Source organism: Poecilia reticulata, chromosome 4 (genome assembly GCF_904066995.2).
Source record: "Poecilia reticulata chromosome 4, P_reticulata-male-v2, whole genome shotgun sequence".
In the NCBI taxonomy this organism is placed as follows: Eukaryota; Metazoa; Chordata; class Actinopteri; order Cyprinodontiformes; family Poeciliidae; genus Poecilia; species Poecilia reticulata.
In genome coordinates this window covers 7,738,109-7,760,519 of record NC_088833.1, presented here as the reverse complement: position 1 = coordinate 7,760,519, position 22,411 = coordinate 7,738,109, and the positions used below count along the sequence as shown (strand labels likewise).

Sequence of the window (22,411 nt, the reverse complement as noted above, 5' to 3'; positions counted from 1 at the left end):
TGGTGCTTGTGCCATGCACCCGTCTGCTTTCCAATCCTGCAGAGTTATTGACCTTCTGTGACAAGTTTTCTCAGAAGAATTAGGTTGCTCACATGAGGAGTTTCACATGAGAAAACACTGCACAATCAACAAGCCGTCTCTATAAATTCATTTAGGCAAATTTAAAAATATGACTCTTGCAACTATTCATTTTGTTAGAGGATTTAAATGTTCCTTAATGAAAGAGGACAGTCGGTGTTGAAGGAAAACACTAAGAGGTTCTTTTGTCTGTAAGCTCGGCAGGGGGATGCAGAAAACCTCTGGTCAGGTGAGACTAAAGCTGAACTCTTTGGCATATACACAGTTAGTAGGATAAATAATAAAGGGAAATGGGAAGAAAACCTGTTTGAAGTTGCAAAAGATTAGGGCAAAATCCAACCAGAGCTACAGTAGTTCAGGTCAAGCATATTTATGGTTTGGCATGTCCCAAAGTCCCAGTCCATGTTTTTTTGATCCAGTCCTGAAAAAATATCCAACATTTTAGTTCCTAAATATGCAAAACAAGTAAAGACAAATCCTCTAAGACTTCCTTAAAGCAACTTTTTAGATTTTCTTTTGCATCCTTTTCGTTTATCTTCATAATTACATACTACTATTTGTGTCAAATAAAATCAATGTAAAAATAATTGTTGCAAAATGTTTTTATTTTTGTTTTTGTCTTTTCATAACTTCATAAATATACTATAACATTTTTGTTTTTTACGTGACGCAATCTTAATATGTATATCTTAATATATATCTTAATCTTAATCTGTGCGTCCTAAGCGTTCATTTCTCTTTGAATTTCTTGCAGGTCACTTCCCAAACAAAGCGATGCCGTCGGTCGGCACCGTTCCCTGGATTCGAAGCATCGTCTGCAACATCAACAACCCCTGCTTCCACAGCCCAACGCCGGGGGAAACGCCGGGCCAAGTGGGAAACTTTGACAACTCCATGTAGGTAGAACAGAGGAAGTCAGAGTTTATATTTGGCACAGAAGAGTTTTTTTTTTTTTTTTAAATATAGGTCATTGTTATCTAGTTTTGTTTTTGTGATTTTTGGAACAGACAGCAGGCTGTGCTGGTAGATCATAACATAAACACAGACGACAAAGAAGTTCTGATCTTTGATAACAGATTATAAAACACAAAATATGGTTTGAAGTGGGGAATCATGGCACTTTGTGTCCATTCCTGCTGTATTTTAGCTTCTTAAATGACTCGGAAGCAATGATGCAGTTAACTGGAGCGTTGTTCTTGTTCTTAGTCCTGTGGATTAAAATGTTACAGGACTTAAATGTCACTTATTGTAGAGAAATGGACATGTGGATTATTTACTTTTGTTGTATGCAGATGAGGATATTGCGTAAAAGAACATTGACTACTTTTTTTTAACCATTTCTTTCATCCCTTCCTCTAAGTATTTAAAAACAAACGTCTTGTGAAAATTGTCGTGAGACAGTCAAGAAAATATCTTTATTTCTTTTAACTGCAGCTGATTGCATCTGAGAAGTCTACGTCAACAGTTTAAAAAATATCGATGTTTGCAGCTCAAAGTAAAGCAAGCTTCTGTCCAAGTTAAGTTTTCTCTCCTTGTTGTTCTCCTGCAGACTGTCTCGTCTTTTTGTGGATGCTCAGACGGTTTTGTCCGACAGAGGAAATCGGAGCTTCTCCAGTTTTCTGAACCTGATGGGAAGTGTCCGGCTCCTGAGGGAAAGATCTAAATCGCTGCCAAGTACTTGTGACATTTTATATACTTGAAAACTCTACTTCAACCTTTTTCTGGTAAAAACTCCAGATTGTAAGGTCTGTACAGATACTCGTATCCCAGCTTCACTTTGTGATTGGTGTGAACTGGTGATGAATGAAAAGCAGATTGTTTTGCGTCTGCTTTCATGAAAGAGCTTCAGTGTATAATGTTAGCCTTCTCCTGGTCGTCGTCAGATTAAGTTACCGGAGTTTTCCCGTGAAACAAAATCAGGTGAATGAAAGCAGGTTTTGCTCTTTTGTTTGACAGTAATTCAATTCCTTAAACTTGTCTGAGTGTTTTTTTTTTTTCTAGAGGAGCTGAAATAATTTATTTGAACCAAAAACGTGACTTTTAAAAACCCTTAAAGTAACCAGATTTATTGCTGTAATTCTTGTAACGTTATCTTGGATAAATAGCTCAACTTAAATGGAAATAGTGTCATTTATTCAGTCTAGACCTGAAGCTCCTCATTAATTTTGAATGGCTAGTTGGGGTGAAGCTTTCACTGCTTCTGTGTGAGGAACAATAGCCACCATTTCTTTCTTTTCAGTCTGTATTGAACCAGATTATTCCCACTAAATGAAAACCCGCTTTCAGATTCCCATTTGGTGCACACTTAATTCCCTAAAGCCGGATTGTTTACACCTTGACTATTTCCACCTTCGTTATTTACACCTTGATTGTCTGTCAGTAAAACATAACAAGAATGTTAGTTTGTGTGTTAACCTTCCAGCAGAAAGCTTGAGTTTCTTCTGATCTGTGTATTTTTTTTATTTCTGGTGAATTTCAGTTCTGATGGTTTGTGCTGCCTGTAGGTCTCCCTCTTAAAGAATACCTGATACCCAATGAGACGTTCTCCAGATATCTCCTGAGCAACGGAAACCTGTCGTCTTCAGGTTGGTCATCAGTGGACCACCTGATGAACGCTCGCCTTAATATTCAGGTTTAACTCTTATTTATCAAAATCTACTCATAAACCTTGTATCTTGGATTTGTTTTGAGAAAATACAATTGTTTTTGCCTTTATTGTTAACTGCTGATTTTGTTCTCGAATGCCTGACTTGGTTGAATGAAACATCTTCTGAATTAAGAATAAAGATTCATAGAAAAAGATTTCTAGACCAAGATTTTCACATGCCAGGTGTCAATTAACCCTTTATGACCCAATTTAAAATCTCTGCCTGGATATTTTTGCTTATTTTAATTGTACGCAGTTCTTTAAATGTCCTTTGAGTAAATATATTTTCCCATCTATCCATAACAACCGGCCTCTGCCTCTGATAAAAGATAGGAATAAGTTTGGTACAGTTATTTAATAGTGAAATAAAATTCAATAATCATTTTTATTTCAGTGTGATTTGCTAATAAAGGGAACATTATCACAGGAATCAGTGTAGGTGTTTATTTAGATCAAGAAATGATGATTGAAATAAAGGAAATTTTTTGAAAATATATATTATTTATCATTTGTAAGAAAAGATGGTATAAAAAATTTATTTTTGAGCCATATCTGCATTAATAACCCACATTTTAGAGCATATTGAGTCATGTGCAGACATTTTCTCCACATCCTCATAGCACAACATTTTAAAATCATCCCAACCAACTAAAGTTCTCTCCTTCTCAGGCTCTGCTGAATAGTGTCCAGGTGCCGCTGAAAGACTTGGTGTGCAATGCAACCCTGCTGGGAGAGCTGCTGTCTGTGGACGGAGGAGCCGCCAACATGGCGACTCTTACGAAGGAGCTTTGTGCGCTTCCTGATGATGTCCTGCGTGACGCTGAGCGCCTCTTTCTCTCTCAGCTTGACCTGACCAAGCTCCTCACAGTAAGTGAGATTTAAGTCTGTGGAAAACGAAATGCAGCTTTTTAATTATGATTTTTTTATTTAATTATTGAGGAAAAATCGGTCCAGACCAACATGGCCTTGTGTGAAAAACTAACTCCCCTCTAAAGCTAGTGACTGGTCATGCTACTTGTGGCTCTAATAGCCTCCATCAGGTGTTAGCAGTTACTTTAATTTCGTGTTTTATTGCTGTGGAGGAATGTTGGCGCCCTGTGAAATCATTTAATTGACCTCATTCCCAGGATCAACGCCGTGTGTAAAGTCTCGCCTCACCATCTCAATCGGATTAAAGTTCAGACTTCCTCTCAAATCCTAAATTTGTTTTCCTAGATTTGCAGGTGGGCTTTAGATTTTTATCCTGCTTTAGAACCCCAGTACACCAATTTAATCTTAAAGCTGCAGTGTGTAACTTTTATTTAAAAAAAAAAAAAGGTAGTTTTTTTCATATTTGTTAAAACTGCCACCATGTCTTGATAGTATATTATGAGACAGATAATCTGTGGAAGTATTGAGCAACTCCTTCCTGAGCTGCTACTGCCATTTGAAGAAATGCAACCAATCAGAGCTAGGAGGAGCATTTTAGTGCTTTCAATCAACCTCATGTACATGCTGCTCATTGTGCTAATGGTGGAGAAACAACTTACCATTACAGGAAAACTGTTTATCCACCATCATCGGTCTCCATGCTAACTAGCCTTAGCATTCCTGGTAGGCTCTGTTGTTGTAAACTAGCTTTAGTGTAGCAGAGGGGAAGATGTGATAAATGAGTACATGAGCTTGATTGACAGCACTAAGACCCTCCTCCAGGCTCTGATTGGTTGTTTCTAGTTAGCACTGGGAGAAGACAGAGGAGCTTTATTTTATTCACAGATTATCTGTCTCATACCAAACACTTACAACATAGTGAGTTTTAACAAATATGTAAAAAAGTATTGTTTTTTTTAATAAAAGTTACATACTGCAGCTTTAAAGAGCCAAATTATCATTTAAAATTTTGACTTTACTGAGGTGATCTTTCTCTCCTATTAGGATTAACTTGATGATCTGAGTGAAATAGTGTAATAAAAACACCTTTATGACACTGTGCAATGAGTGAGCTGAAAGAAGAGACATAAAAGTGGAAATTTAAAATAAAAAATATGTATTTTTGTGATGAATTCCCTCAGCTCATCTTCCAAAACTTAATTAAAACTTTTTTAAATGTTTGACAGAGAAACCGTCTAATTGGCAGCGCCGATGGGGTCAGGATCGTCAGTCAGACCATCAGCTCGGGTTCCCGGGAGCTCGCTGTCCTCATAGATGATGTGAGAACATTTTTCTTTTGGTGTATCGATAATTTGTTCATATTTATCACTGCTTTCTTAAATTGACGTTTCCAATGTCTTCTTTTCCCCTCCTGCCTTTCATTATTTCTTCCCTCAGTTGTCCTCCCTTTCCAGTTTTGCAGAAATGAGCGCAGCTCTTAGTCTTCTGTCTCCTGAAAACCATGCAGCTCTGCCCAGAGAAAGCTTCAGAGCTTTTTCACAGATCGTGTGCGGCCATCCCGAAGGTGGTGGTGAACGCGTCCCGTCACTCAACTGGTATGAAGACAACAGCGTCAAGTCGTTCTTAGGCAGAAACGACACGGAGGACGTGGTGCTAGACATCGACAACAACACAAGTAAGAGGCTTTTCTGATCAGGGGTTTTCAGTGCCTTTATTCTTAAATGGAAACCTTCCAACTTATTTTTATTTTTTTGCTGATGATTATGATTCGCGAGGTGAAAATCACAAATGCATCCATCTTCTTACCGTTCATGTTTCTTTTTGTTTGAAACTTTTTACCACCTAACAGGCTTTTTTTTTTTAAGCCACAAAGAGGTTTTAGGAGTTCCAGCAATTGTTAGTGATGTTATTTGTTCAAATCAACTTAAGAAGCATATAAAACATTACATTTTGTAGAATTATTTTAAACAGGTTTCTATTTCAATAACAGAATCTGAGCTGATTTTGGACTTGACAAAACACAGGGAAGCCACACTAGCAGATGACGAGATGAAATCATCACTGGCTGTGGAAACGTCATGCTGTACTTCCGTCAGTGAATCCTGAGCCTCGTCACTCTTCCTCCAGACTCTGGCTTCTTGACTTCTGGTTGAAATGAAAAAGTTACTTTTCATCTGAAATTTGGACTTTGCACCATTGGGAAAAATCTAACCCTTTTTTTGGTCTCCCTGGTTCAGAAATGACTTGATGTGACCGCTGTAGCTCATGTACTGGATGTTTCTTTGTGTGGTGGGTCTTGAAATATGGAGTCCAGCTGCAGACTATGTATATGAATATCCCTTAAGAGTTTGATTATCACTTTTGCGTGCATACTTTGTATGTGTTGCATTTTATCCTTCCACTCAACCTTCTACTAATATACTCCAGAACTCTGTGAACAGTCAGTTTATTTAACAATGACCTACATTTCTAGTAACTGACTGCTGAACTGTCAGGTCAGAAGTTTCCCCCGTGTTTATTTAGGTCATAGCTTTTCTGTTTCTAAAAATCGTTTTTTTATTTGTAATTTTTATTTATTTTGAAATGGGAGATTTCAGTTTTCATTAGATGTAAGCAATAAAAATCCCAATGACCTAAATTTTAAATGGGTGTTGAATATATAGAAAAGTTTCACTTTTTAGTTATATTATTGAAATGTATAATTTTTTTGATAAAAACCAAATCTATTTGTAAGACTTCCTGCATTTATTATGTGGCGTTTTTTTTTTTAGCCAATAATCTCGTTCTAGTAGTGCCATTTTGCTTGGTTAAAGTTTCTCCTGTTTTTTTTTGACTTCTTTAGCACCTTTTTGCAAAGGTTTGATTCAAACACTGGAGTCGAATCCTCTTTCTCGCATCGTGTGGAGAGGAATTAAACCTCTGTTCATCGGAAAACTGTTGTACACACCGGACACTCCTGTAGTTCGAGAAGTCATGAAAGAGGTACCAAACTCTTGTTTGTCTGTTGCACAAGTCATTATTGTTGTTTAGGAAAATAATGCTTTCATTCATCTTTGATCTGACTTTCTGTAGGTGAACAAAACATTTGAAGACCTCCAGATTCTTCAGGATCTGAATGATGCCTGGATGGAGGTGGGACCAGAAATCAAGAACTACATGGAGACCAGTGTGGAGATTAAGCTTCTGAAGGTTGGATTTGTCCTCTGTTGATATGCGACATGAGGGATTAGAGTGTAACGACGCATTTCATGCTGGAAAGTCTTTGTTTAAACCAGCTTCTTTTGTGTTTGCAACAGTATTTGCTGAGCCGTCCAGAAATTGCGTTCTTGGTGAACAGGAGTTTGAAAAACACAACGTGGACGGTGTCGCGGATCGCTCATTTCCTGTCCACGCCGTCGCCGGACACGCCGAGGAAACCTGGAGCGCCGCCAACCTGGCTGGACGTCTACAACAACATTGAAAACACCGTCGGCACGCTTTCACAAGTCTCCAAGGTTTCCACATTGTTGATCTATACAGCACAAAAGTTTTGAATCACATCTAATATTTCAAAAAACATATATGTATGAATATATATATATATATATATATATATATATAATTGAATATTATGAAGATATTAAATAGTATCTTTGCTGTTTCCTGTGCGTTTTCTTGTCAGTGTTTCAGTTTGGACAAGCTGGAGGGTCTGGACTCGGAGGGTCAGCTGATCAACAGAGCTCTGGAGCTGCTGGAGGACAGGCAGTTTTGGGCAGGTGTGGTTTTCCTGCTGCCCAACGCGTCCTCATCGCAGCTCCCGCCCCACGTCATCTACAAGATTCGAATGGACATCGATGATGTGACCAAGACCAATAAGATTAAAGACAGGTGCTGAGGATTCTTCTTACCTTTAAGCCTTTTATGCTTCTGAGTTGGGATGTTTTCTTTTTTCCTGTTGAAATAATAAGGAATTATAATTATATGTTAAAATATAATACCTTTAAAGAAAACACAGAGCTGGTCGTAAGATGTACCACAGTTACCGACGGCAACAGAAAAAAGGGGGAGGAGCTATCAGTTACCGGTTACTACGGTAACCACCAGCTGCCAAGAGCAGCACAACAAAACTGGAAACACCTTAAAATATCTGAAGAAACAACTTGTTGACTAAACAAAATAAATTCAAAGAATAAATCTTTTTTTTTGACAAATTTCAAATTGATAATATTGTTAAAATTAAACCCTGTTACATATCTAAATTTAAGGTCTTAAAATGTCTTAACTTTATTGGAAAGTAAGAAGTGAGGTTTAAATCACAGGTCTTAAATTTTATGGTGCCAGGACTATTTAACCAAATATATTCTATGTAATTTATTTTACTGGTGTGACTTTTCTGTCAGGCAAACATTTGAGTCACACACAGACATCTTCATTGCATTCTGTAACTAAAGGCGATTGAGGCTACAGCTAACTATCTGCTAGCTAGCTATCATGGTAAGTGTAAATGTATCGCCAGTTTGCTGGACGATGTCTGTACCTCTGTTGCCAACCTGTACGAGGCTACATTCATTCTGTGCAAAAATACTTGGTACTACTACTATATAAAATATGCAGTTGTGATACAGGTCTTGCATTTAATTCATAAATGTCTTAAAAAGTCTGAAATTTAAGTTTGCGAAACATGCAGAAACTCTGTAGAACATTTTGTAGTTGGTCAAAAACGATAAATTCTTCAGGTTTTTATTTGCGTCAAGCATCAGAGCAGTTTTTACTCAGCATTATGGTTTGTTTAAAGAAAAAGAAATATCTGATTTGGTTTTAAAAATGTTTTTTTTTTTTTTTCCCCAGGTTTTGGGATCCGGGTCCAGCTGCCGACCCGTTCGCCGACATGCGCTACATTTCGGGCGGTTTTGTCTACATTCAGGACCTGGTAGAGAGAGCTGTGAATTATGTTCTAACTGGAGTTAAACAGACTACCGGCATCTACGTCCAGCAGATGCCATATCCCTGTTATGTGGACGATGTGTGAGTAAAGCTGTTAGTCGTTCACCAGGGTCCCAAAAATGTAATAAAAATATAAAAGTAATTAGAAATGCATCCTGATCTTTAACATGCATGCAGTTTCGTTTGCAGAGCTTCGAGCAGAGGGAATTTATTCACACATATTTATTTTCTCCAGAAAGAAAGAAATCAGAAAAGTTATGTTTTCCTTCTTCCTCCTTCGTAGTAGGATTAACTGCATTTGACGTTTTTCATTCAGCTTCCTCCGAGTGCTGAACCGCTCCCTGCCTCTCTTCATGACTCTGGCATGGATCTACTCAGTGGCCATGATCATTAAAGGCGTGGTGTATGAGAAGGAGGCCCGGCTGAAGGAAACCATGAGGATTATGGGTCTCAGCACAGGAACGCTGTGGCTCAGCTGGCTCATCAGCAGCATTGTCCCCTTCCTGATTTCTGCTGTGCTGCTCATTGGCATCCTTAAGGTTTGGCAACTTTTCTGCTCCCATCAGTATGTTGCTGTACGGTGACTGCTAAAACCCTTCTCTCTCCTTTTGTAGTGGGGGGATATTTTGCCTTACAGCGACCCGACTGTGGTCTTTTTTTTCCTCATGGCGTTTGCCACCGCCACCATCATGCAGTGTTTCCTCATCAGCACCTTTTTCTCCAAAGCCAACCTGGCTGCTGCCTGTGGAGGGCTCATCTACTTCAGCCTCTACCTGCCCTATGTGCTGTGTGTCGCCTGGAGAGATCACCTCACCACCACACACAGGGTCTTAGCTGTGAGTCTGCTTCTAAAGTTCAATATTCACTTTTTTTTTGTTTTATTTGTTTTTGAACAAATTCTGCCATTATTGAACTCAAACTAGTGATTCTTATTGAACAAAGTCACAAACTTAAATGTGTTTTGCTGAGAGATTAACATGCACAAAGTATTTAATGATTGTGAAATTGAAGGAAAAAAGAGTGGACGGAAATCTCCTGCATAGGATTAAAACAATTGAGCGTGATTATTTAAATAATCGTCAATCATTTAATTGTTAACTGGAGTACACAGACTCAATAATAATGTTTGTGTATTTAACGTAACAAAATGTTAAGGTTAAAAGCTTGTGAATACTTTATTAACAGCATGTGCTTCCTTGTTTCTGTCAGAGTTTCTTGTCTCCTGTGGCCTTTGGTTTTGGCTGTGAGTATTTCTCTCAGTACGAGGAGCAAGGCATAGGGATCCAGTGGTTCAACCTGCGGACCAGCCCTGTGGAAGGAGACGCGTACAGCTTCACCACCTCCATATCCATGCTTTACGTGGACGCCTTCATCTATGCCATTGCAGCCTGGTACATTGAAGCAGTGTTTCCTGGTAGGACACATTTATGTATTTATAGTAGATGTTTTGCGTATTGCTAATATTTTTGAGTTGTGGTCAGGAGCCACACTTTGAACACCCCAGCATTAAAGAGATCAGTACCGTTTGTGTCATAGTTAAGAATATTGTTGCAATAATTAAACAAAAAATACCCAGTATTATCGTTTTGGTGTGAGGACACATGTGTGTGAATGTATTCTCAGGTCAGTATGGCATCCCCAGGCCTTGGAACTTCATCTTTCAGCTCAACTACTGGGGTGGGATTCCTTTAGAAGCAGGCATGCCGATCCCTCCGGCTCCCACCGATCAGGATGAAGGTACAAGAAGCGGCTGCACTTCTGAAACGAAAGTGAAATTTAAAATGTCAAGAGAAACACAGCTGCAGCTCTGTGATTTATAAGACTGCACTGGCGGTTTCCTAAGCTTAAGGCCATTAAGTAAATTGTGGTAACAGGCTGAGAGTGTAAGCCAGTTAAGCATTAAGGCCTGGGAAAACAAGATGGCTACATTTAATTTGAGTTTTCATCTTAGTTAATTTTTTTTCTCCTGTGAAAATATAACTTTTTTTTCCATCTTTATTTGTTCTTAGTCTAGTTTTTAATGATCTTGAAAAGTCTGAAAATTAATGAAAAGAAATATACAAACATAGTTTCCTATGGCATTATGTACATACCTGTAAAATAAGACAATTTAATTGATTTATGTTTACAACTCAAGTTTTTACCAAGCATTAATCAGTTTGGTTATCAGGTTAGTGACTGAACCGATGATTAAGTAAATAAACACTTGATTAAAAACTTTAAAAGTTTGTTTCAACAGCTTTGTTTGCCTCTAAACCTCTTTAGATCAGAGTTTTAAATTGGACCTGTGAGAGTTAAACTGGGTTTTAAATTTTAACTGTCTTGACCATGACAGCTAGAATTCCTGCTCAAACCCGTTACCTAGCAACCCCAGCCAAGCCCCTCTCCGTTACCTAGCAACCCAATCAGAGCTCCTACACATTTGGCCAGCTGGTTTTACAGCTGCTGGAAAAGACAAATGTTTTGTTGTTGACTTACAATTCAGAAACAACTTTCTGCATTCTTGTTGGCTGTGCAGGAGGATCTACTTCTGCTTTCCAGAAATATTTGGATTTAAAGTGACAGAGACCCTAAAAACAGCTCATTCTGAAAGGAGTTGAAGCTAAAATCTCATTATCTAAGAATTATTTCGTGCAAAAAATGAACAGATTTATTCTATCTTGTTCAAGGAATCATAAAATGCCATCTTTAAATTCACTGCAACCCTGAGGATGTTTATATTTGTGTTTAAGATCACATTGAAGCAGAACCCAACAATATGAATCTTGGTGTGAACATCAGAAATTTGGTAAAAATCTACAAGAAGGGAGGGACGGTTGCTGTCAACCATCTAAATCTGAAGTTTTTCGAGGGGCAGATCACCTCCTTCCTCGGCCACAACGGAGCCGGCAAAACCACCACCATGTGAGGCTGAAACTTATTTCTTAACTTCTTTGAAATTTACTCCAGAACGACCTGAAAGTAGTGGATGGATGATCAGAGCAAGCCTTTATTTTAGTCTCATTGTGTCTAACAGCAGAAATTATGATTTAATTTATTGTCTGGCCGTTTATTCTGTTTATCAGATCCGTCCTGACTGGGCTGTTCCCTCCCACCTCTGGGACCGTGTACGTGAAGGGCCTGGACATCCGCTACGACATGGACATCATCCGGAAGACGCTGGGCGTTTGTCCGCAGCACAACATCCTCTTTGACATGTAAGGATAAAGATTTTAAACATTAAAACCTGTGGATTGGGGCATATTTCATGACATCAACAACAATAATGCCTCAGTGTTGAGTTCTTGGTAATCTTTAAACTCCTGTGTGTGCGCGGACGAGCCTCTGGGTGGCGTCGAACTCTGCTGAACATCAGCAGAGTTCGACGCCACTCATTGGTCGACTGCCTTCTACTTTCAAAACAATCATAAAAGATAAATCGTCTGCTTCAGAGAGGCATTAGGCAAGTTTTATTCACTTTTAAAGTCTAAAACTGTATTTGAGTGCATAAAGTTGGGTGATAATAAATAGCAGACTTGGGTATTCTGGAAAATTTATTGGTTTAGCAAAAACACCATGTCATTTAGTCTGTCGCTAATTAATTAATGATTAATCTTTTTGGTAACACTTTATTTGAAGGGGGTTGAATAAGACTGACATGACACTGTCATAAACATGATATAACATCTGTCATGAACATGAATAAGCCTTCATGAATATTTATGACTGTTGCCATAAAGCGTCATTCGGTAAATTATGACATTAACCAAGAAATCAATACTTTTTTTAAGAGCTGTTTTGGTTACGGAGATTTGCTAATTTGTTTTATTTATGGTTTCAGTTGTGTGTTTTTTTTTTATTATCTCTGTTTTGTTGTTTTTTTAAAATATATTTTTAAAATGTATTTATGTATTTTTTTTCTTCCAGTTTAGAATGCTCTTTACAAAATTAAAGTTTTTTTATCTTTGAGAGGGTGAACTTGCATTATTATGCCATTATCAATATATTAATTAAAAACATCTGATGCTAAGCTGTCAGTATAAATAGTTACTGAGTTGGTTTTTGTCCTAAATGCACTCCAATGCGTTAAACAAGTCTTTCTACCACATTTTTCTCAAACTAAATGTCAATTTAAATATTTTTAAGTTGCTTCTAAAGTGATTAATGCAGTACCTGTGTATTAATGTGCAGATCATATTTACTAATGTAAATAGTGTCGATAACATCTAAAACAGAAATCTGCAACCTTTGCAGTCCATAAAAACTCATTTAAAGCCACAAACGGTTCTTATAGTTTCATTTTTTTATATACCTAAAGTGTAGGCTGCTTTTTGTTTCTTGCAACATGTAATAAATGTTGAATTCATATGTAAAAAAAAAAAGTTCATTCCATACTGTGTTAAAGACTTCGAGCTGTTTTTTGTCAAATTTGTAAAATGTATTGAACCATTTCTAAGACCTTATTCACGGGTTGTAAAAAAAAAATGGTTCAGCTGAAACTTCAAGTAGAAATTAATTTAATTTCAGTTTAGCTTTTTCCTCCCTCTGTTTGTCGCTCAGGCTGACAGTGGAGGAGCATGTGTGGTTTTACGGCTGCCTGAAGGGTTTGCCTGAAGAAAAGGTGATGGATGAAATGAACGCTCTGTTGGAGGACGTCGGCCTCTTGCAAAAGCGTCATGATCAGACCAGAAACCTCTCTGGTAGGGTCACCGATTTCAACCCCAGAATCTAAAACTGAATCAAGTCTGCACTTATCCGAGTTAGATTTGTTTGTTTTTCTTTTTTTAAAAGAGTGAATTGTTTTGTGTTTGTCTCAGGTGGAATGCAGAGGAAGCTTTCTGTGGCGATCGCCTTTGTTGGCGGCTCCAAAGTGGTCGTCCTGGATGAGCCCACAGCTGGCGTCGACCCGTACTCCCGCAGAGGGATCTGGGATCTGCTGCTCAAATATCGCGAAGGTACCAGTGACTGTCACCAGTAGTGAGAGGCGAGATTAGATGAAGACGCATTTTAACAGCTGAAGTCCAGCTGGGCGATAAATCGATCACATCCTGTCATTGAACTTTTTGGTTTTGAAGATTTAGTTTATGAAAAATAATCTGGATTAAAAAAAAAATTAATTAACATTATATATTGTTGTTTTTTTTCTTGGGTTTCCATTGTTCAGAGTGATGTCAGCACGTCCAGAGCCGCCATCTTGTTTGACAAATGCGTCTTGCAGGTTTTATTTATTTGGATTTTGAACTCAGGTCAACTCTACAACAGAACATTAGACACTCTACAGTTTTAATTACAAGGAAACAGATTTATTATTGTCTCCTTGTTGGAGTAATATATGAGAATAAAGTTGTAAAATTAAGAGAATAAAGTGGTAATTTTACTTCTACAGAAAAATATAAAAAAATGTAAATTTCAAATGAAGAATGTTGGAAATGTTTAATCTTTTAACACATCAGCATCCACTTGTAGTCAGAATCAGGATTTTGAAATGACTATTCAAACGACTGAGTCCATTTGGAAGATGAGTGGGTCAGGGAAGGTCCTCAAAACTATACAAGCTTTTTTGTTTTTATTTAAAACAACTTTTTTTTCCTCATAATTTTAAGACTTTACTCTGGTGATATTGCAACTTTATTCTACTAATATTATAACTATCTTCTCATAATTAAACTGGCCATAAAACTCAAAGGAAGAGGGATTGAAATAAAAGCCACTTTTTGAAAATATATTTTTTTTTCAAGAAAAGAGAGCAAGAAAAATAAAAGCTTACTGAAATTGTAAATCAGATCCGTTACGAGAAAAATTACAGATTTTATTTTTCACTCATCTTGTCCAGTCCTAAGCTGAAACCGTTTTCTAACAATGAACCTGAGCAGATAATCTGTAAAACAGAATTTAATTAACTAAACATTAATAAACTGACTGAACATTAGTCATGTTTGTTTGTGTTTCGAACCGTCAGATCGAACCATCATTCTGTCCACTCACTACATGGACGAGGCGGAGCTGCTTGGTGACCGCATCGCCATCATCTCCAACGGGAAACTCTGCTGCTGCGGATCGCCGCTCTTCCTCAAATCCAAGCTGGGATCTGGTTACTACCTGACCTTGGTGAAGAGTGAGGAGCTAAGCACCAGCACTCCCAGTTATTCCAGTATCTGCACCAGTGCCAGCACCAGCACCAACAAGCTACCTCCTTTAGTAAAGGTTTGCTTGTAATCTGAATTGGGTCTGTGGGCGTGTTTTTAAGGACGGGTTCTAACTCGGCTTCATGTTTCAGGACAGTGAGTCGTCACTGAGTGAAGACACCGGGCTGGGAAGTGAGGACACCAGTTCCTGTGAGTGTTCAAGGATGTCTGAACTTCCTTAAAAAGACTTAAATGTGTCTGTCTGAAATAAGGCATTAAAATATCTTATATTCATTGAAAGATCGTAAGTTGGCCTTAAATACATTGATCCCGAGTTTTAAATGTTGTCATGGGAGGATTATTTAATGTATTTGTTTTTCTTGAGGGACTTTTCTGTCAGGCAAAATTTGAGTCGCACACAAACATTTTCTTTGTGTTCTGTGACTCAAGGCTACACTGCAAAAACACAAAGTCTTATCAACTATTTATTAATTTTACCAAATATCTTAGGTCTGACAGTCTGAACCACCCAAACTTGAAATAAGACAAAATTAACTTACAAGTAACTTTTCAATGAAATACATAACCCTGTTTTAAGTAGAAATTTAGTAACATTTTATTTAAAGGAATGTGCATCAGACTGATATGAAACTGTCATAAACATGACGTAACATCTGACATGAACATGAAGGAGTCTTCATGAATGATTACGATTGTTGTCCTGAAGTGTCATTTGGTAAATAATGACACTTTTAATGCAAAGTTCCATTAAAACTTGCAATAAAAGTCAATTAAAGGAGCCAACTTTGCATTAAAATTGTCATTATTTAGCGAATGACACTCCAGTCATAACCATTCATGAAGACTCCTTCATGTTTATGACAGTCTCATGTCAGTCTTATGCACACCCCTTCAAATAAAGTGTTACCAAAAATTCCTTCATATTGATAAAGTTCTAGTTCACTGGCAGATTATTTCCCATATAACAGGATATTTTCCTATCAGTGAAATAATCTGGCAGTGGAACTAAGACTTGGTTTCATCAATGTGAAGGAATTATTTATCTATATTTTACTTGTCTAATTTCAAGCTTAATAAGACATTTGCACTAGAAACTACTAGACTAAAAATGATTGGTAAGATATTGTGTTTTTACAGTATCCCAGGAGCTAGCTGCTAATATAATTTAGCTAGCTAGATTTATTTTTTTGCCTCCATTATGGGTAAGTGCAGATGGCATTTGTTTTCGCCACTGTCTGTCTTCTGCTGCGACTTATTTGAGGCTACGTGCAAGATGGCTTTTAATCCAGGCTCTGTGGAGGTTAAGGCATAAATAGGGTGAAAAACACAAAGCTTGGTTCAGTTTCTGCTATGCTGCAAGTTCCCCAAACATCCCTTATATTTATGTTTTTTCGGTCTGAAATTTTATTCAAGCAGGTTTAAAAAAAGGTCTTAATTTGGTTTTTAGAAATCTGCATCTACCCAGTAGTAACCGGCCCATTGACGTCCAGAGTGACCCAGAATTGTTGTAATTTTTTTATTTATTTGAGAACCAGTTTATTGTCAGACTCACCATCTTTCTGGCAGACATGGCAGCTCTGCTGGCGCTCCTGCAGCAGCATATTCCAGGCGCGAGGTTAGTGGAGGAGTCTAGAAGAGAAGTCGTGATCAACCTGCCGCAAGCAGCCGCCAAGGATGGCAGTCTGGGCCTCTTCCTCTCCAAACTGGACGAGCGGCTTCCAGAGCTGGGCGTCAGCAGCTACGGCCTGTCAGACAGCACGCTGGAGGAGGTGGGTCATGAAAAACGACCGGTTACTATGAAACTCAGGATACCTTTACAACCAAACTCAGATATTTCTGTGACTTATATGACTTTTTCAGGGTATTCTGAGCGAAACCAAATTATTTTTTTCATCCCCCCAAAAAATCCAGCCACTTAATGTTTAATGGACTATCACTGCTAGTTGTTATCTATTATTATTATTTTTACTTTTATTTGTTATTTATTTACTTATTTTTAAGTTTTGTTGTGTGCTGTGCTGTGACAAACAAAATTCCACGCCCCTTGGTACTTGCAGATAATAAAGTTTTATTATCTCATTATTTGTGGTACTAAATTGCATATGCATCAGATTATTTTCTGCAGTCTGAGCGGTCATGTCGCATTTAATCCGACTTGTATGTCATCTAACTCCACAAGTGGCATTTTTTAAAAATTCACCAAAGGAATCTTATGTTGCTGCACTTTAGGCATTAAATGTTATTTTTATTTTTGTTTTTAAAAAGGAATTGAATTATGTCCAACTCTTAATGTATTTCTAATGCTGCATAGAAAAGACTTAATTTGGTGAATGAAAAATCTGCAAAATGTGTCAATTCATCTGTTCATCTGATTAAATATCAGAATAATTGATACATTAATTGATTACTTAAATAATTGCTAGTTGCAGCCCTAGATTATTTACAGATGATTCAGCTTTGAAAAGTGTTTAACAAAGAGGAAGCTGACTTTAAATGCAACCAGTAAAGCTGCCATGTTGCAACAAAACAGCAGGAGGAGAAGCAGAGTTGCATCATAATGCAGCAGTGCAGCTTGTGTGTCTATGAAGAGTCGCCCTCTGACTTCACTTGGTGTGCGTGTGTGTGTGAGTGTGTGAGCAAGCACAACAAGGTCTTATCACGAAAGCTGGATATTTATGGAGCGGCTATGGTCTTAATGAGCTTAGTAGGTTTACTCTGAATGAGTTAGACACTCCGTGGCTTTCTGGTGTGTTTTTAAAAAGCTGCTGTGTGGGTTTTAGCGCCACCTGGTGTCATGCATCTTACATTATTTCCCTGATGTTAAAAATATGTTGATTATGATTTATGTCAGAACAGTGCTTTAATCTTGGGCCTGTAACAGGAGACTACATTGCACTAGGTCCAGCTTTTAGTGCAAATATCTTTTTACACTTGAGAAAAAGTTACTTGTAAAGTTAATTTTCTCTTATTTCAAGATGTAGAATCTTGTTTCAAGTAAAAATTCCTTAATGTAGATGAAAAACTACTTGTCCCAGTGGCAAATGATTTCACTTATGACATGGGGAAATGTCTTATTAGCAGTGAAATAATCTGCCAGAGGAACTAGAACTTTTTAAATCAATATTAAGGAAACTAGACCAAAAATACGTCATCAGCTTTAGTTTTTTTTTAGCGTATTATACCACCATTACTTCCATTTTTACACAGTCATTGTGCTGATTTTCAGATTTTTCTTCGAGTGGCGGAGGAAACCGGAGTGGATGCTGATCCAGCATCAGAGCAGCCAGAAGAAGAGCCCTGTGGCCCGCAGCCATCAGGACACAAAGCTCAGGATCCACCTGCTGAGGAACCAGAACCAGGTGGGAACTTACAGCCACTTCTGTCCAGATTTATACTGTGAAGATCGAACTGGTCTTCTCTTCTGTTTGACTGAAAGTTGGACTGTTTGTTTCCAAAATGCTGCCAGGAAGGAAAAGACTTCGTAAGAAAGGTACTTGCAGTTTACCACTTTTAGACAATCCTAAAAGGAAGAAAAACGGTTTGTTTTATAAAACTAGATTCCCTACCTGTTCAAGATGTGCTTTTGTTGATCTTGCATCGTTAAGTTGTTGCAATTTTAAAGGAATTTTTATTAAAAATTTATTTGGGTCGACTATGGTAAGAGTTCTCCCCGCAATCCGTGTGTCGCTGGTTCAGTTCTCGATCAATCCGCCTTGCTGATGGCGTGAAATGCCAGCCTCGTTTCTGTCTGATGATTATCCTGTTACTTTCTATGATCAGTGTATGGATGTGTGGTGTGGATGGAAATCACTGATTTCCCTTTAAGGCATCTTTGAGGACTTAACTAAGAAATCAGTGAAGTAGTTGAACAGATCAGTTTGCAGAATGCCAGTCGGATCTTGGTTTGCTGTCTGAGCTTCAGATTAAGGTGTTATATGTCGTCCTTTAGGTAAAACTCAGCTGTATAATTTATATAATGTCAATTGTTGGGTTTTATGGTGGTGAAAGTTGCTGCAATGTTGTACAAGAGATGAATGAGAAATGTTTTAATGTTCAAGAAGAGATATTGCAGGTCTGGTTCAAGATAACGAAGCATCTCAGAATTAATCATTTAATTACATGATAAATTTAAATGAACCCAATTATAATATTTTATTTATGGATTCAGTTGTGTGTGGTTTTATTTATTGTTTTTGGTTGTTGTGTTTTATTTTAGATCTTTAAAATATCTTCCAGTGACGGTGAAGTGTTTTATACAAACGGTGTTTTTATTGGTCTTGGAGGGAGCAAACTTGGATTATTATGTCACCATCAGTATATTACTTGAAAATGATCCTAAAACAAAAATATGATGATTTATCGCAATAATTTCTGGGAGAATTTATCATGACAAGCCAAATACGGAGCTTGTAAACAAATCCATCACGTTTCTGCTCACTCCTTTATCCTCCATATGCATCAGTGAATTTTGATACCTTGTTTTTTCTTGCAGAACCGAAGGAGACGGACCCGCTGAGTGAAGACGGGCGATGCGGGACGCCGCTGACCGGCTGGTGGCTGACATGGCAGCAGCTCCGAGCGCTCTTCGTCAAACGCTGGCTGTACGCTCGACGGAGCCGCCGGGGGCTCTTCGCTCAGGTGAGACAGGAATGTAACTATTTATTTTAATGCGTTGCTAATATTATATAAAAAGGCTTGAATGGAAAACCTGCAGAAAGTGATTCAATTAATCCCCAGAATGATCAAGTGTTACAATGATCACCAGTCTAACTAAACTATACATTTTTAAAGTTATAGTTACTTGTGGATGATTTCAAAGCTTGCACAGTCGTTGCCGGGCCAACCGGATGAACAAACTGGATGTTAACAACTAAATCTGTGAACGAGGCCATTTAAAGTCTCTCACAGACATAGATTTGAGGTTAGGGTTAGCATACAATGTTTAACGTCTTGCTTGTTGACAGAAATACTAACCTGTTTGATTTAATTTTCAGATTGTTCTGCCGGCTGTGTTTGTGCTGATCGCTCTGCTCTTCAGCCTCATCGTTCCTCCGTTCGGGAAGTACCCCCCCCTGGAGCTGCAGCCCTTTATGTACGGAGATCAGTACACCTTCTTCAGGTGAGACTGAATGTTCCTCAACCATCCCGGTACATCAGTAAGTAGCTGGCACCTTCACCCACCTCCCAATTTAATAATTACAGCAACGACGATCCTGGCAACCCAGCCATGGAGAACCTGCAGAAGGTTCTGCTGGACCAGCCGGGTTTTGGCACCAAGTGCATGCAGAGAGAAGAGCAGGACGACAACAAAACGTAAGACGATTTCTCTAAACATGGGAAACACCAAATGTGCTGGAGCTCCACTAGGGTTGCTAGTGTAGCACTATTTAAAGTGTAAAAGGACTGGATGGAAGAAATCAGAAGACTAGAATTCGTCTACTGGAGCCGTTGTCAGTAATCAATAAAACCAATGCAAAAGAACTGCTTTCAATACCATGTATTTTTAAAGAGAAAGTTAAAGTGAACAGCACAAGACAAACATACATAGAACCCCAAATTAAATATACACAGTACTGCAGTAGATCTTTCATGCATTTGTGCACAACTGTTTTAAATTTCCCCACTGGTCAGCACAGTGTCTGACCTACACACATTCAAAAAGTCCATGGTTGAATTGTTCAGATATTTGAGATGACAATGTCCTAGCGCAAGTCGTTTCAGATGAAGAGATGAATAGTGGATTGTGTGTCCGAATGGTGAGATGGAGGGGGAAATGATACAGACCATCAGCCTCCTACCAGACCAGTATGGAGTGATTCTCAGGTTCTCCTGGCCCCAGCCAGTTTTCAGAAGCTCGCCATCCTTTAACCCTACAAAGGGATCACCTGGCCTGTATTAAAATAAACAGGACCAGTAAATGTCCAACATGCTAGTTAACTAGACTCTCTTTTCAGTTATACATAGAGATAAATGCAATAGATCTAATTTGTCAGACCAAATAAAGTAATATTTATCTCATTCTCTTAAACATGTTAAATTTAAGACATTAGATCATACAGCAATTAGCATTGGCTACCACCAACATGCTAAAACAACATTGTGTCCACTACTCACCAATTCCATTAACAGTAGAGAGCATGGCAGCTTCAGGGCTCCAAACTCACTGGATCTTTTCAGATCTACATTTTTATATTGTAAGGTTAAAAAAAAGTGCATAACAAACAAAGAGAACTTATTGTTTGGAAACACCAACCTGTAGCTCCTTTGTCTCCAGCTCTCCCCCTCACACCTGACTTGGGAAAGCTGGAGCAAGCCTAAATAATTACATCAGGTGTGTCAATTGGCTGCATGCACTGTGTGACTGACTGTCACTCTAACCAATGGGGCAGCAAGGCGGGACTAAGGGCAGTTTTTTCACCCCGGGGGTTACACTAGGTAACGGGGCAGGGCTCTGGTAGGGTTGCTAGGTAACGGGGCAGTGACTTAACAATCTGCAGGCTTTTGAAAATGCTTATTTTGTGTCATTTAGAGGGACTCGACATGTCTCACTGAACAGGTTGCTTTAATATGGCCAGTAAGTAAGTAAGTAAGTAATGTCCGACGTTTGGGACATTTTCTCTTGTCAAAGAGAGAAAATGGTCATTAAATGCAGCTGGATCTCACTCACTGATGTCAGTTTATTTCATCACGCTGTGTGAAACAGTCATCATACGCTGACAACATGCTAGACAACATTAAAACAGCAAGATAACGTAAATGTGGGTAACCATGGTAACCAGTGAGCGTTTGCAAGCATTGAACTTGTGCATGCAAACAAATGATTCCTCTATTAGATCCCGTTTTATTTTGTTTTTAAGAAGATGCAGCCGACACTCTGCAGGCATTCTTGAACCCAAATGTTCTCCTCGCTGCAGGAATCCTCAGTGTGAACCTGAGAGCAGGGTCCGCTTTGTGCGGCCCCAGATGTCGCTCTCCACCTGGAAGATGCTGAGCCAAGGCAACTGGACCAGAGACAGACCTTCCCCAGAATGTCAGTGCAGCACGGAGGACTCCCGCCGGATGCTTCCAGATTGCCCGGACGGCGCCGGTGGGATTCCCCCTCCACAGGTTGGTCAGCTGGCTCCTGATCGGGTTTTACTCGAGTGGAACCACACAAACACTGACCTTTCTGCTTCACAATGAAACTTACTGCGTCTTATTTCAGTAGTTTCTCCTTCTGTTTTTTAATAGCTTGTTTTAATTTCAGATGAAGAGAGCCACTGGGGATGTTCTCCAGAATCTGACGAGGCATAACATCTCAGATTACCTGGTGAAGACTTACCCGCAAATCCTCAAGAAAAGGTGCTTTTTAAACTAAGCATTTAATATGAACAGTTTACAGAAAGCAGATACATCTGAGGGTTTATGTTTAATTTGCTTAGTTATTGTCATTTGATCTTGTTCATAATAAAAATCTAAAGCTCACTTCAAGACTGCAGACTATTTCATCACTTGTTTTGGCAATGATTTTCTTATAAATATTTATATTTTACAATGTTTTTGTAACATTTTGCAGAGTTTAACTTATTATTTTTGTTTTTCTATCATTATATGAAGTCTGAATGCTAATAGAGTTTAACTTTGTTTCCGTTCAGCCTTAAAACCAAGAAGTGGGTGAACGAAATCAGGTGAGAATTTAAGCTTTCTTTTTTAAAAACAACTAAAGAAACAAATGTTACTCTCTTGTTTTAAGAAGTTTTTTAAGGTTTAATTGTAGTAGGAAATATCT

The 22,411-nt window shown here is 38.4% G+C and overlaps 1 protein-coding gene across 2 annotated transcripts in view; it reads left to right on the top strand.

The window, feature by feature from the left end:
• The window catches only part of abca7 (ATP-binding cassette, sub-family A (ABC1), member 7), a 36,025-nt gene that overhangs the window by 2,964 nt on the left and 10,650 nt on the right, over nucleotides 1-22,411 (top strand). The window contains exons 4-33 of one of the 2 annotated variants that reach the window (XM_008406657.2): nucleotides 833-974; nucleotides 1,628-1,752; nucleotides 2,583-2,710; nucleotides 3,395-3,592; nucleotides 4,822-4,914; nucleotides 5,033-5,270; nucleotides 6,438-6,577; nucleotides 6,668-6,784; nucleotides 6,892-7,089; nucleotides 7,257-7,462; nucleotides 8,423-8,599; nucleotides 8,835-9,057; nucleotides 9,133-9,354; nucleotides 9,728-9,932; nucleotides 10,142-10,255; nucleotides 11,251-11,422; nucleotides 11,584-11,715; nucleotides 13,058-13,197; nucleotides 13,315-13,452; nucleotides 14,457-14,701; nucleotides 14,775-14,832; nucleotides 16,210-16,412; nucleotides 17,870-18,002; nucleotides 18,110-18,133; nucleotides 19,136-19,281; nucleotides 19,638-19,762; nucleotides 19,846-19,956; nucleotides 21,558-21,750; nucleotides 21,890-21,984; nucleotides 22,278-22,310. In XM_008406657.2, coding sequence (XP_008404879.2) covers nucleotides 833-974; nucleotides 1,628-1,752; nucleotides 2,583-2,710; nucleotides 3,395-3,592; nucleotides 4,822-4,914; nucleotides 5,033-5,270; nucleotides 6,438-6,577; nucleotides 6,668-6,784; nucleotides 6,892-7,089; nucleotides 7,257-7,462; nucleotides 8,423-8,599; nucleotides 8,835-9,057; nucleotides 9,133-9,354; nucleotides 9,728-9,932; nucleotides 10,142-10,255; nucleotides 11,251-11,422; nucleotides 11,584-11,715; nucleotides 13,058-13,197; nucleotides 13,315-13,452; nucleotides 14,457-14,701; nucleotides 14,775-14,832; nucleotides 16,210-16,412; nucleotides 17,870-18,002; nucleotides 18,110-18,133; nucleotides 19,136-19,281; nucleotides 19,638-19,762; nucleotides 19,846-19,956; nucleotides 21,558-21,750; nucleotides 21,890-21,984; nucleotides 22,278-22,310 — 4,474 coding nt within the window. The remainder of the gene's footprint in view (nucleotides 1-832; nucleotides 975-1,627; nucleotides 1,753-2,582; nucleotides 2,711-3,394; nucleotides 3,593-4,821; nucleotides 4,915-5,032; nucleotides 5,271-6,437; nucleotides 6,578-6,667; nucleotides 6,785-6,891; nucleotides 7,090-7,256; nucleotides 7,463-8,422; nucleotides 8,600-8,834; nucleotides 9,058-9,132; nucleotides 9,355-9,727; nucleotides 9,933-10,141; nucleotides 10,256-11,250; nucleotides 11,423-11,583; nucleotides 11,716-13,057; nucleotides 13,198-13,314; nucleotides 13,453-14,456; nucleotides 14,702-14,774; nucleotides 14,833-16,209; nucleotides 16,413-17,869; nucleotides 18,003-18,109; nucleotides 18,134-19,135; nucleotides 19,282-19,637; nucleotides 19,763-19,845; nucleotides 19,957-21,557; nucleotides 21,751-21,889; nucleotides 21,985-22,277; nucleotides 22,311-22,411) is intronic. The other variant, XM_008406658.2, reaches the window with a different exon arrangement.